Source organism: Electrona antarctica (genome assembly GCF_951216825.1).
Source record: "Electrona antarctica genome assembly, chromosome: 3".
Taxonomy (NCBI): domain Eukaryota; kingdom Metazoa; phylum Chordata; class Actinopteri; order Myctophiformes; family Myctophidae; genus Electrona; species Electrona antarctica.
The window spans coordinates 28157731-28171444 of record NC_136808.1 but is presented as its reverse complement, the minus strand read 5'-3'; the positions used below and the strand labels follow the sequence as shown (position 1 = coordinate 28171444).

General features: G+C 40.6%; 1 protein-coding gene across 1 annotated transcript; it reads left to right on the top strand.

Annotated features, from left to right (window-relative positions):
• Positions 1–2658: 2658 nt before the first annotated feature.
• Positions 2659–13503, top strand: LOC306920243 (lactadherin-like). The gene is made up of 10 exons (XM_079496935.1): positions 2659–2787; positions 5668–5793; positions 5888–6019; positions 8510–8623; positions 8755–8936; positions 9118–9273; positions 9456–9600; positions 11070–11272; positions 11358–11513; positions 12279–13503. The coding sequence occupies exons 1-10, from the start codon at positions 2715–2717 to the stop codon at positions 12420–12422; spliced, it is 1431 nt and encodes a 476-aa protein (XP_079353061.1). The 5' UTR covers positions 2659–2714; the 3' UTR covers positions 12423–13503.
• Positions 13504–13714: the final 211 nt, after the last annotated feature.

Genomic DNA, 13714 nt, shown 5'->3' with positions numbered 1-13714 from the left:
GGAACGCCCTACCAACAGTCATTAAGACATGCGAATCCCTTGACTCCTTCAAAGCCGCTCTCAAAGGGCACCTACGGACGGCTGCAATTCGAAACTGGCCTCCGTAAAATCTGAATCCCCCTGCACTGCCCACCCCCTTTTTCCCCTCACTGTATATGTTTCTTTTCCCTTTTTACCTCCCTTATGATGAATTCCTGTTCTGTTCTTTGACTATATAGAAGTGTCTATTTGTACGTCTCTAAATGTGTTGATGAATTGAACAAGGTGGACCCTCTTGTAAACAAGTGTAATGCTTAATTGGGTTGTCCACTCACAGTTAAAGCTGGAGTGCCACCATTTTTGTATTTTTCCAGTTTTTCATGTGTCTATGAGGTAACAGTACTTCATTAGACACCCTGGAGTCGTTGCAATGGTGTATTAACTTTGTATTTAGGGTTTCTTCCTGGAGGCTGAACCCTTGACAGTCAAACGGGCCAATGAAATAAACAGTAATATAGTGACACCACACTATCAGCCCCTCCCCTAACCCCTCCCCCTTTATCATACAACTACAGCTGTGGGTGCGGCTTCAGTTCAGGTGGATCACCAGTTTCACCACCCATCACCACCCACCAGGCAAACCAGGCATACTTAATGAACTGGTGGGCATGCCCACATAAAAACAACATTTTAACAAATACTGTACACTTTTTTGAAAAAATGATACCTCCTTATATAACAATCAGACCTGATGATCATGTTTTAGGGTGGAAAAAAATCACGGCACTCCATCTTTAACAGTCTTTGTATTGAGTTTGTGCTTGAAATGTACTGTAATTCTGCAAACTGTTAATAAATATATCAATCAATCAATCAATAGCCTCCTGCATGCCTCGTGTATAGGCAGCCTACTAGTAACGGTCGTCGTCGGTCGCCTCGGGCCCTCTGAACAGCTAGTGAAAAAGCGTTGAACATTTACAACCACTGTCTCTCTATAGTATTAGTAGCCTAACTTTAAAGTCCACGCCCGCCCCTAAACATGAGAGGAGCGTTAAAAGCATACACAAGGAATGTTGTATAACCCAGTTACCCATGTGTTACTACACCTACTTTATAATAATAATAATAATAATAATTATTATTATTATTATTATTATTATTTTGATAATATTATAGCCACAGTACACTACACACACACAGGCCCAACTCTGTCTGCCCAGTGTCCCCCCAGTGCCTCCCCATGCAGTGCCTCCCCAGTACCTCCCCAATGTCTGCCAGGGCCTCCCTACTCCCTAGTGACTCCCCATGCAGTGCCTCCCCAGTGCCTCAGTGTCTCCCCAGTGTCTCCCCAGTACCTCCCCAGTCCCCTCAGTGCCTCCCCAATTATTATAATTACACACACACACACACACACACACACACACACACACACACACACACACACGCACGCACGCACGCACGCACACACACACACACACACACACACACACACACACACACACACACACACACACACACACACACACACACACACACACACACACACACACACACACACACACACACACACACACACACACACACACACAGGCTGAGGCTCGCTGGGCTGCCTGGTCTTTGATGTCTTGCCCTGGCCTCTGCCTGCAGTGCCTGGGGGTCTACAAGGAGATCTACAAGTTTGAGTCCGTAGGCGGCATACCTGCCACCCGTGTAGGCCTACTTTTAGCTTTTTTGGGAATGTTTTTGAACAAAAAAATAAAGGGACCCATAAAAATGTGTAGACCTACGTGGGTCACGTACGGCCCGTTTGTTTGTTAAATAAGTGCATGGGGGTCTCCCTGTTTCTCCTATACAGACAATGTTTTTCAGAGGTTGAAGCAATGACACAGAAATGAGCAGACAAATATGGAACTTGAATATTATACAAGTGAAGCTCCTGATAGGCTGAAATTGGCAACCCACCTGAAAATGTATTTTCTGTGTATATTATAATTCAAATTTGTATTTGTTTTTCAAAATCGTACAAAATCTAGGTTCAGTATAGAAAGCAGCATTACAAACATTACAACATACCTTACAGATAGCCAGTCCAAGAAACAGAACAGTTAAAAAAAAAAAAATAATAAATAACAACAAGGAAATCATTTAAGGTTCATAAACATCCAGAACTCTTTATGTGTATATTATAGATGGAGAGATGGAGTAGTAGACTTTTACAGACAACCACTTTTTTTACACCAAGGTTAAGCGACCTTAACCTTTTAACAAAAAAGGGGGGTTAGCTATTGTATTCGTCACGCTGGCGTCCGCCTGAAGGAGAGGTTTCTAGACACTAGGTGGCGTGCTAACCCCTTAAATGGTGCGCAGCACAATTTTTGCATAGCATGTCAACCTTATTCCATAGCCTACTCCTGGAGGCTGGAGAGTTGCTCAAACGGTTTTAAGACTTCAGCGAAGTTCAGCCAGGCTGAATCAGCCTTTATTCCAAAATAAATATGGTAGTAATAAATAGGGGGCTAAAATTAATCTCATTTATGATATTTTATGTGTAGTTAATAATGAATTAACTGCGTGAATGGCCACATAGTTTCCGGTGTTGCTAATCCATGACCATGACCATGAATCTAATTTCAAACCCGCCTATATCTTATCCACCCTGTCAATCTGTTCAGCGGCCATCTAGCGGTACAGCGTCGCAGAGAATTTGAGAGAAACGCAGCGCAAAGGAAACAAACATGAAACGTCCTGGGCACTTAAACATATACTTGACAAACTTTATTGCCTTGATTTGTCTGTGTTCGGTGAACGGTAAGTCCCTTTGTTAACTGTTTTTGTGAAGCAACTGAAAATTTAAATTTACTAAACCGACTTGCTTATATGAACCGGTATTTATTCATTACGGGGGCTGCTGTATAGAACTCAAAGATGCCAGTTAATGTCACCCGTAGGCCTATTTGATAGACTTTGATCTGAATGTGGCAACTTGTAGCTGTAGGCCTAACATTTTTATATATTTTCTTAACCATCTATAGCTCTATAGGTTAGTTACACTGATCTGTGATCTTAAACAAAAACAAACAAATTGTTGTCAGTATCTTTTGATATACCGGAGAATAAAAACAGAAGACAAAAAGACAAAAAAGAGAGAGGGTTCTCTTTCTACGTTAATTCAATTGCATGGCAACACCACAACACAAATAAATAAATAAAATGTAATTAAAGGCATTTACTACCAAACTTGAAGAATAATCAAATGCTTTTTCCCCTAAACCTCGGTTAATTCTTAAACTGTCATCCACATATAATTAAGAAGACTTAAATAACAAAGTCCAAATGAACATTGTCATTGTGTAATGAATGAGCAGATGTTGGACTGTTTGTATTTCAGGTCAGCATATAGTATAGCATTATACTATAGCTTATACTATAGCATTAACACACCCAGTGATTATAATAAGAAGCATGTTAGTTAAATGTCATGTAATTAGCAGCATGTATAGCGAATAACGTTTCATCAGTGGATGTTCTAGTTACAGTATAGACCTAAATATGGAAAATATTGTCCTTTGTTGTTTGTCTGTGGCTAGTATGAACCACATATCCAATACTGTATAAGGATCTGCCTTTGTGTGTGGCCTGCAAAGATATAGAATCCTCAGATTTGTGTCACTGTGTCATGTAGGGTCACTTCAAAATATAAATGTACTGAGATAATGATATTGAGGGTATACATCAGGATATGATTGCGGTATCGCTGATGTTTGTGTGTACCCAAGGATTACCCTCTGTCCACCTGCACCTGTCCACTTGTTGTCATGAGATCAGGTGGGACGTGGGATTCTTTTAGGACCTCTGAGCCTCTTCACTGGTGTGTAATTAGTCATGACTGAGAAAGGTGTATTGCACGTGGACGGACTGACCTAACTAATCCCCCAATCTCTTAATCCTATGCATACATACTGTAAACACATTCTGTTATTAAGCGGCAACCAAATTAAGATTAGCTGTCTATTCAAGAGGTTCTCGAAGATTCATACTCATAAAGCCTTGCTGAGGTTGATTTTCAGTAATAGAGCAGTAGTATAGTGTGTGTTCTTAATTTTAAAACCTACAAATCTATAGAAATGGTATAGGAAACTGTGATGCATTTGTTCTAAAGAAGAGGACGTGATAATTATCCTTTTAAATTGGATATTTTCTAACTAGTGCTATTACCCATGTATTTGCAGTGTTTATTTGTTGTTTCTGGATAAGGAGAAACAAGTCCTGGTCTGCTAAATATTAAATCTTACTGGTTTATCTGGCTATGAAAGAAAGGCTTTTGATACTGATGTTCATGCTGAAACATGTACAGTATGGTTGAAGAGCCAGTCTGTTCAGTGCAAAGGTTACACAGCCACTGTTAGGACGACTTAAACTGCTGTTCTTATACAGTACATGCAACTCTATGCGTACATATTGTTAAAGGAAAGAAAAATTAAATCTGTGATGTAAAAATAAAAGGTCACTGGAATATTGTCCACAAATTCACTTCGGGCATGCAGGGATCAAAATAGTGAGAAGAAATCCAATGAGTAACCAACAAGATGCCGAAATCAACTGTGATTTATTTAAATGAGAATTCAGAGGTGTCTACAACCGCTAAACTCCTACTGTAGGTGTATATACTAAATGTATATGTATGTCACCTTTTCCACAATGACTCAATGCACTGTATCATCGTCAAATCATAAGATAAGGCCATTGAATGTCACATATCTGGCAGGGGTGCATCTTAGTGGCCAAGGGTCAAAAGGTAAAATTGTTGATGAACTGTGGTAGCCTACATAGCGTCTGAATGTTCAACGTAGAAAAATGAGACTGATTGTATTTGAAAGCTTGTCTTGGGCAATTGTTTGGGAGGACACAGTAGGTGATGGGCCTTGCTGCTACACCACTTTTTGTTTGCCCTTGTTCCATTTTTGAATGATACCCATGATTTACTGTAGCCATGTTAAATATATAGCCATTGTTCTCAGTGGATTTTAGTTGAGCTGCGAAGTAATTGCAAAACTATTGTAATTATGTAACTATTGTAACTATATTGTAACTATGGTAAATGGTGCATTTATATAATAGCGGCTTTATCCAAGGCGCTTGACATAGATTGTGCATTACATTCGCTCATTCACACATACATTCATACACCAATGGCAGAGGAAACCAATACCATGCACTGAACGTAATGAACGCACCAACCTGCTAGGGGTTCAGCGTCTTGCTCAAGGACACCTCGACAGTAACTCTAGGGGGGGCCTGGGATCGAAAAAAGCGGCTGCTCTACCTCCTGAGCCACTGCCGCTATTGGTTTGTATGTCACTCTGTCAGTCTGTCTACAATAATTGTTCAATACACTGGATCATCATCACATCATAACACAAGGCCATGAAATTGCATATAACTTTAACATCGTTTCATGCAATCAGATAGGACTTTTCTGTTTGGATGTATGCGAAGGCCAGAAAGTATATTTCTGCCACACTCAGTAGGCGTATAGGTGTTCCCACATAACTTCTGGGTATGATGATGATGTCACGTGTATACCTCTAGTAATTTGATGTCTCTCCCTTCTCTCTTTATTTCCTCTCCTTCTTACTTTCTCTCTTGCTGTCTGTTTGTCTCTCTCTATCTAATCTCTGTGTTTCTCAGGTGACTACTGTAAGGTGAATCATTGTCATAATGGTGGAACATGTGTGACGGGGGTAGGGGAAGATCCCTTCATATGTATCTGTGCTGATGGCTTTGCTGGAGATACCTGCGACCAAACAGAGACCGGTACAGACAGGAAGAGGACACTTTTGGAGAATAGTACAGCACCACAGTTTTATCATACTCCAAAACTAATTACTTCTCTGGAATCTCCTCTCAGGACCTTGCAGTCCTAACCCCTGCAAGAATGATGGCTCATGTGAGATCATCGCTCCAACCCGGCGAGGTGACGTGTTCAATGAGTACATCTGCAAGTGCCAGCCAGGCTTTGAGGGCGTCCACTGTCAGATCAGTAAGTATACCACTACCTGCATTCCTGTCTGACTGTGACTCATGGGTACATCCTGTCTTGTCTGACTGCCCTTCACACATACATCTGTCCGTCTGCCCACGCTGACGCTGCGACATCTTATTAATTCTGCTCTGTTGCCTGGACGCAATTCAACTCCTAATATTACCCAAGGCATCATTATTATTAATATAACTTTTGTTTGCAAGATTAATGCCATTTGTGATTCTAAATTCTAAAAGGACACAAAATATGGACAGACGCACGCCCGCATGCGTGCACTGTACACACACACATTTAGCAGCATTCAGTCAAGGAGGCGATCCTCTAGGTAAGACAATGGACAGTGTATGTAGTGTACATGGTATTGGCTGGCATGTACTGTAGATTCTTTGCTTGCAAAAAGTGCAACCACCCAAAGTTATTTTCCACACTTCCACAGCAGTGTGAGAACGGGGTAGCAGCTATCTTGGGAATTTCATGAAAGACCTTTATTCAGCTGGCCGTGCGTTTGTTTAGCTAATTAGCAAAATGCCACTCCAGGTCTTTTAGCATGCAGCAAACGTCCACGTTAAGATTGTGTCTGTTTGTGCTTCCCACAGACTTCAGCTTCACCATAAGCCTGAGTTATCCTCAGTTGCGTGCCAACCGAAAATAGCTGATCTACAAGCTCACAACGTGTCGTGCCGTGGCGTGTTGTGCGCTATAGATCTGCTATTTTCGATGCACAGTATAAATCAGGCTTTATGGATCAAAGAACTTAATTATGACGAATGCCATATCCTCTTAAAATAAACCCTGGATTACTGATTTGGGTTGCAGTTTGAGCAATTTTCAGTGGTTCAAGATTCAACAGTTTTGTTTCGTAGCAACTGCAGGGAATTCTTGTATTTGAACTTCCTTAACAGTGTCAAACAATACAATTACAGTCAAATAAGATCAAATTCAAATAATAATAATAATAAATTATAAGTTTTAAGAAAGGGAATATACCTGGAATTGCTTTTCACCACAAGCAAGTCATATTTTAGTTTTATAGAGAAGAAGGATTTAAAAACATATATTATCAATAAATAAATAATAATTATTCAGAACGTGACAAACAAACCCATTCATTAGTTTGCGTGCACCTGTGTTTTGTGCTAAAGTAAACTAGCTTACTGTATTCAGCCACTGAAGCCTTACCAGAGAATCAGACCAGTGCTGACCTGGCATTTATTGGGGAAAAAACAACTCATCCTTCAAAGTTCCAGTTTGACCACCAATTACAATGTTTGTGCAGTCTGGCTGTTCACTCCCACTGTACGTATTAAGTCACAGACGTCATGGTTTCTATGGGTCCGTAGACTCCGTATACAGTACTGTAGGTGGGGGATTGGGTGGAACACACAGTCTGTCCAACTAACCACTTCCTTACATAGCACCAATATTACTCCACTCTATTCTGAATCACGCATTCGATGACCATTAGTGTCTTTCGGTGTAGTCACACAAACATCACTTGTTCCTCATGTATGTTCACAAGATGTGTACTCTACCTCTGTCTGTCTGTCTGTCTGTCTGTCTGTCTGTCTGTCTGTCTGTCTGTCTGTCTGTCTGTCTGTCTGTCTGTCTGTCTGTCTGTCTGTCTGTCTGTCTGTCTGTCTGTCTGTCTGTCTGTTTGTTTGTTTGTATTAACATGAACATGAGCTAAACAGGTCTTTGTCTGGGTTTTAGAATGAAGTCTAGAGGAGTCTCTGAGGTCCAGCAAGAAGGGTAGAGCATCATCTTCCACAGGTTGACAGACCTGTTGTCGAAATATGGATGATGTTATGCATAGTGTACATCAGCTTTCTCAGTTTGATATGGTTTGGTTTGTCCAAAAGCGGTAGCAGTACTTGGTAAAATATCCTACAGTATTATCCTTATGATAGTGATTCAGATTTTCCCCTGCAGGGTGGCACCCAAACAAGCCTCTCTATCCGTGTGCCCTATGTCATGAAACAAGGCTGCCTCCCTGTGGGGAGAAGAATGAATTGCATGGCTCCATGCAAAACATCATGTTTTAATAACTTTTAACTTTTAATCAAAATCAGTTTGGAGGTGTATCATGTCCCCCCTCAAGTGTTGCTCCTTATAGGGGCATGTCTGTCGTCACCTGGTGCAGAAAGGCAAAATATGAACCATCAGTGGTGAGTTAGAGGTACATGTATAGGCTACCTCAAAATCAAACCTTAAAGGAACACTCTGGAATTTAAGGTAAACAGTAAAATAATCCAGTGTTAATGTCACTCAGTGTGCGAAGAAATGGACCATAACATTCAGGATTTGACAGTGTATTTTGTCTGGGATGTATTGAGCAAAGCTGTTCACCAGAACACTAGACATTTTAACTCATAGTATGTGTTATCATAGTTCTTATACAGTAAGTCAATCACTACTTCTTACTACATGTATTCGTCAAAAGGTTTAGATGAAATTAATCATGGACTGTGTATTGTTTTCTTATTGAAGATGTGAATGACTGTGCCAACCAGCCCTGTAAGAATGGAGGGAAATGCAGAGATCTAGATGGAGACTACACTTGCCACTGCCCCTCACCCTATGTTGGAAAGCAATGCCATTTACGTAGGTCCACCATCATTACATATCATTTAATTTTCATGTATGTGTATTTTCAACCATACCTTTATTCCAATTAAACAAGATGGTAGCATCTCTTTGTGTGTGTTAAAATGTATGATATGTTTGCATCTCAGGCTGTATATCTCTGCTGGGAATGGAGGGAGGGGGAATTGTAGAGTCCCAGATGACAGCCTCCTCTGTGCATTATGGTATTCTGGGACTTCAGCGCTGGGGCCCCGAGCTGGCTCGGCTCAACAACCAAGGCTTAGTCAACGCCTGGACCTCTGCTGCCCATGACAGGAACCCCTGGATTGAGGTGAGCTGAATGTACAGGAACATGCTCAGCCTCTGCCGGTAACTCCAATAATCCCATCATTGTGTGATTAGGCCTCTTTCTTTGATCTAATGCTTGCCTTTGTGATGATGACTCAGTCAGGATTAACATTATTGAAAATCTAACCCTATCACCGAGAGAGTAAAATGGATCCTCCTCTTAGATCGATATGCAGAAGAAGATGCGTCTGACAGGCATCATTACCCAGGGTGCCAGTCGCATGGGCACGGCCGAGTACATCAAGCACTTCAAGGTGTCCGCCAGCTTTGATGGAAAGGCTTTCGCCACCTATCGAGCAGACGGCCAGAGGAAGGACAAGGTCAGGAGATTTGCCATGTCTCAACTGTAGCCTACTTTACAGTTGGATTACTGTAGCCTACCATACATTCTTCTGGTTTGTGTTTACTGTAGTAGCAACTTTCACATACAGTCATTTGACTAAAGGTTTAATCAAACAACTTATTTAATTAACCAACTCTGTTACCTTTTTGGTTGGTATAGGTTTTTTTTGGTAACACAGATAACGAAAGCACAAAGACCAACATGTTTGACCCTCCAATCGTGGCCCAGTACATCCGGATCATCCCTGTGGTGTGCCGTAAAGCCTGCACACTTCGCATGGAGCTGGTGGGCTGTGAGCTTAATGGTAACCAAATCCAAGTACAGTACTGTTTGGTGCACTTTCTTGTCTAGCCTACTTCCATTCACTGGCTACCAGAACAATGCCTTTTCCTTAATTCAGACTAAAGAGAAAAAGGACAATTCCTATCCTGAATTCAAATCCATTTTTATGATCCTTTGGGCAAGAACTGCTACTGAAAGTATCTAAGCAGTACAGGAAGTAGTAAGTAAGGAAGGAAGTTTATACATGAATACTGTAGGCTACAGTTATGTTTACATTACCAGACATGAGAACCACGTTGAGAATTGAGATTAGTTCAAAAAGACAGCTTCCGGAGAAAGTATGTACAACTGAAGTCCTGCCCTCTAGACACTTTCTGTTGCAGTTCTTCACCAGGGTTTTCTCCTTGTGAGATAAGAAAAACCAGGGAATGAGGTTAATTGCCAATGCCAAGGCTCTAAAGACGGCAATGTTGCTTGGTCGTCAGTCTATCTATCCACTTGAAAACAATTGGATGGATTGCCATTGACATTTCCTCATTGTCCCAATTGCACACAACATGTGTATCTTAAAAGCTTGTGTATCTCAAAAAGACTGATTGCCATAAAACTTGGAGCAGCACGACCCGTAGGAACAACTAGTAGGGCTTTTTAGACTCTTTGTAGAGGCTATAGTTTCCATTTTAACTGAGAGAAAAACCTCTACACCCCTGACGTTAGTAAAACAACAAATGTAGAAATGTTTTCGTTAACTTTCCCACTCTGTATTTGTTATGGTGTGGTTTGACTCTTGTTGTGGTTTCCCTCACAAACATGATGCTTATTTTAGCCCCATTTGGCTGTGGTTAGACTGCACAGAAAATGTTATGAACAGTATTCAGTGGGCAGCAGTAATTGAAACACATGTCCTTTCAAGCCTGAAGACACACGCACACTTTTGCTTTTCCATAATATCCCATAATATCCATAATAATATATAATATAATAATAGGCCTACATATATAAATAAATATATAAATAAAGTGGATTGGATTCTGTAAACAGTGCATTCATATAACCCTTTTATCCAAAGCACTTTAGAATTAATCCATTCACACTCCTACGCCAGAGGAAGCCATGCAAGGCACCAATTGCTCATAGGTCACAGTTAATAGTCACCAACACTAACCCAGGAAAACCTTCCGTTTAAAAGTAGCCGCCACTCTACCTCCTGAGCAAAAGTTGCATTAAGGCTTTTTTATTTCCATATATATCCTTCGTATCTGTTTTTCTCTGCTTGGTTATGGGTTAAATCAGATCAGAGAACTTTTCACCATTTTCCTGAAGTTTCATGTATATCCATGAAAGGACATCCTTTATCTGTTCTCTTTCTTTCTCTATGGGTGAGTCTTGAGATCATTGGGTTGTTTCATCTCTGCTGTTCTTCCTGTCCTCTCTTTCTCTCTATCCTTGTTATTTTCCCTCTCCTTCTCTGTCCCTGCCTTTTATTCACAGTTTATTCAAACGCGGCAGGTTGCTGTGAGACTCTGGGAATGAAATCCCGCCTTATTTCTGACGGGCAGCTGACAGCCTCAAGCTCTTTCCGCACTTGGGGCATCGATAGCTTCACCTGGCACCCCCAGTATGCCAGGCTGGATAAACAGGGGAAGACCAACGCCTGGTCGGCTGCCACCACCAACCGCTCAGAGTGGATTCAGGCAAGATAATCACTTTATTATTCACAATGGCTCTGTATCATGTTGATATTCTGATGTATAATTGTTCTCTGTGTTCCTACTGTAGGTGGATCTAGAGAAGACCAAGCGAATCACAGGGATTATCACCCAGGGTGCCAAGGATTTTGGGGTGGTGCAGTTTGTATCAATGTACAAAATAGCCTACAGTAATGATGGACAGTCTTGGAGCATGGCAAAAGAGGAGAACTCGCAAAATGACAAGGTCAGACAAATCTCTAAAATGTCCATTCCTACTGTTAATCTATCAATAAAGGCAAAAAGCCCCCAAAAATATCATAAAAGAACGTCCACTCCGAGCACATCTTTCTGAATGAGCCAAGTTGCATTGTACTATTTCTGATCATTACTGCTAACACAAGTTTAAAGGAATACTTAGCCCCCAATTACTTTTTTTAATTTATGTTGTGAAACCTTGAACTCATGGACAATTCTTGGTTGTGTTGCATTCCTTCATGTTGAATGAAGAATCCAAAAAACAAAGAAAATACTTGATGAATTAAAGTCCTGTGCGGTTCAACACAGCTGAGCGGACTTCCCCCCCCCCCCCCCCCCCCCCAGGCATGTACGTGTGTGGTTCGTGTGTTACAAACAGTCAAGTTTCAGTGAAAATGTGGTGTTTTGGAAATAATGAATTGCAGACTGAGAGCTGTTTTGAGTTTTGATATACCGTGAAGGAATATGACACAAAATAAAAAGGTCTTCAAGAGGAAAAGGTCCTTTTGGGTCATGGGTTATATGTATTCCTTTAAAGTTTTTCGGGTTTGAGATACTTTTAGTGAAGTATTATTGCATAAACCCTCATCTCTTTGATCTCTTGATTGAGTGTAGCGTCAGCAGGACCATGACAGACTACTCGTATAATAACATAATGACTGCTCAAACCATTAACTCTGAACTGCTGGGTGGGGTCAGTAGAATATAAACTGAAAGGTGTCAGGGGTGAGTTGGCTCTCTATTTCTCTTGCAGATATTCCAAGGCAACGTTGACAACAACACTCATAAGAAGAACCTGTTTGAGCCTCCGTTCTACACCCGTTATGTCCGTGTTGTGCCATGGGAGTGGCATGAACGCATCACCCTGCGTATGGAGCTTTTGGGATGTGATGATTAACGCTTCATTACCCATAAACCAACAGTGCTATACACAGAAACATACTCAGTGTTAATTTATTTAACTCTGAAAGGTCAAATTTAACGTAATCTTTTTTTACTGTCAAAGTTACATTTTAGGATTGTAATGTGTACAGTATTTGTTTCCAGCCTCCCTTTCTCTCCTGTCCATACTTCAGGCTGCACCGGGGTAGAAACATCCTACCTAAGGACACAGAAGCTGAACATGTATAGAATGTACCTGGCTGGCAATGGGATTTCATTTTCCATTCATTTCTGCATAGTGTGGATAAAGCTAACGTCAGCTGAATAGCTGGAATAATGTGACTTTGAGTTTATACTATGTATGCATTTATTCACAGAGAGGACATTCTAGTGGCTCAGCAAGTGGTTTCCCTCCACGTTCATGAACTTTACTTGCCACATAGGAGGATTTTTATTGGTTGCTATACTGTAGTCTCCCCCCAAAATTGGCACCTTGTGATTGTTGCTTTCAACTCCTACAGTTATGCTATGAACTAAAACTACGCTGACAGTTTCATGGGCTTAACCTGTTCTTCTTCTTCTTCTTCTTATTATTATATTATGCTGACTCATGTGGTAGCTTGCCTTTTGTAGTAGACCAGGGATCAACTTGCCTAGTTCATCATTTTCATGCAAAGTCCATGGTGGACAGACATCCACACGTTTCTCATTTGTAGTATCTGGAAATTCGGCTGCTGTTTTGTTAACAGAGCAGGATTTGGCATACTGAAGCAGGGCCTGTGTGCAATATAGCTTTTTGAGGATATCTATGTCAGAATACTAACACTTTTTAATTGCAGTGCTTTGCAAAATCGCACATATCAAGTGATGGGCAGACAGGCACTGTGTAAATATGATAGGGTCATATGGATTTTCTGCATAATGTTTCATAATAAGAAATTAATTGAATGTTTTACACATTTTAGCAGGATGTACTTTTATGCATATGATTTGATCATCAACCAGTCATTTTCATTCCAAATGTGAAATAGTTAGAATAATATGTATATGTATAATTATATGTATTTTTTAAATAAATTGGTCTGGAATGGAAATCACTTATTTAAGGTGTATAATTCATTTATGAGATATAATTAAAACATGTCTATATTCAAGAATTAGTATATGAAACACTGGACACTTTATTCAACCAGATATTTCTTCCCATTGTTTGCAAGAGCATGCAGCGCCCAAGTCCTATACTTTAGGTGCCACTGGTTGCAGAGGAAGTTCAGACGTCTGTTCAATAACTGAAGTCCAAAACGTTTC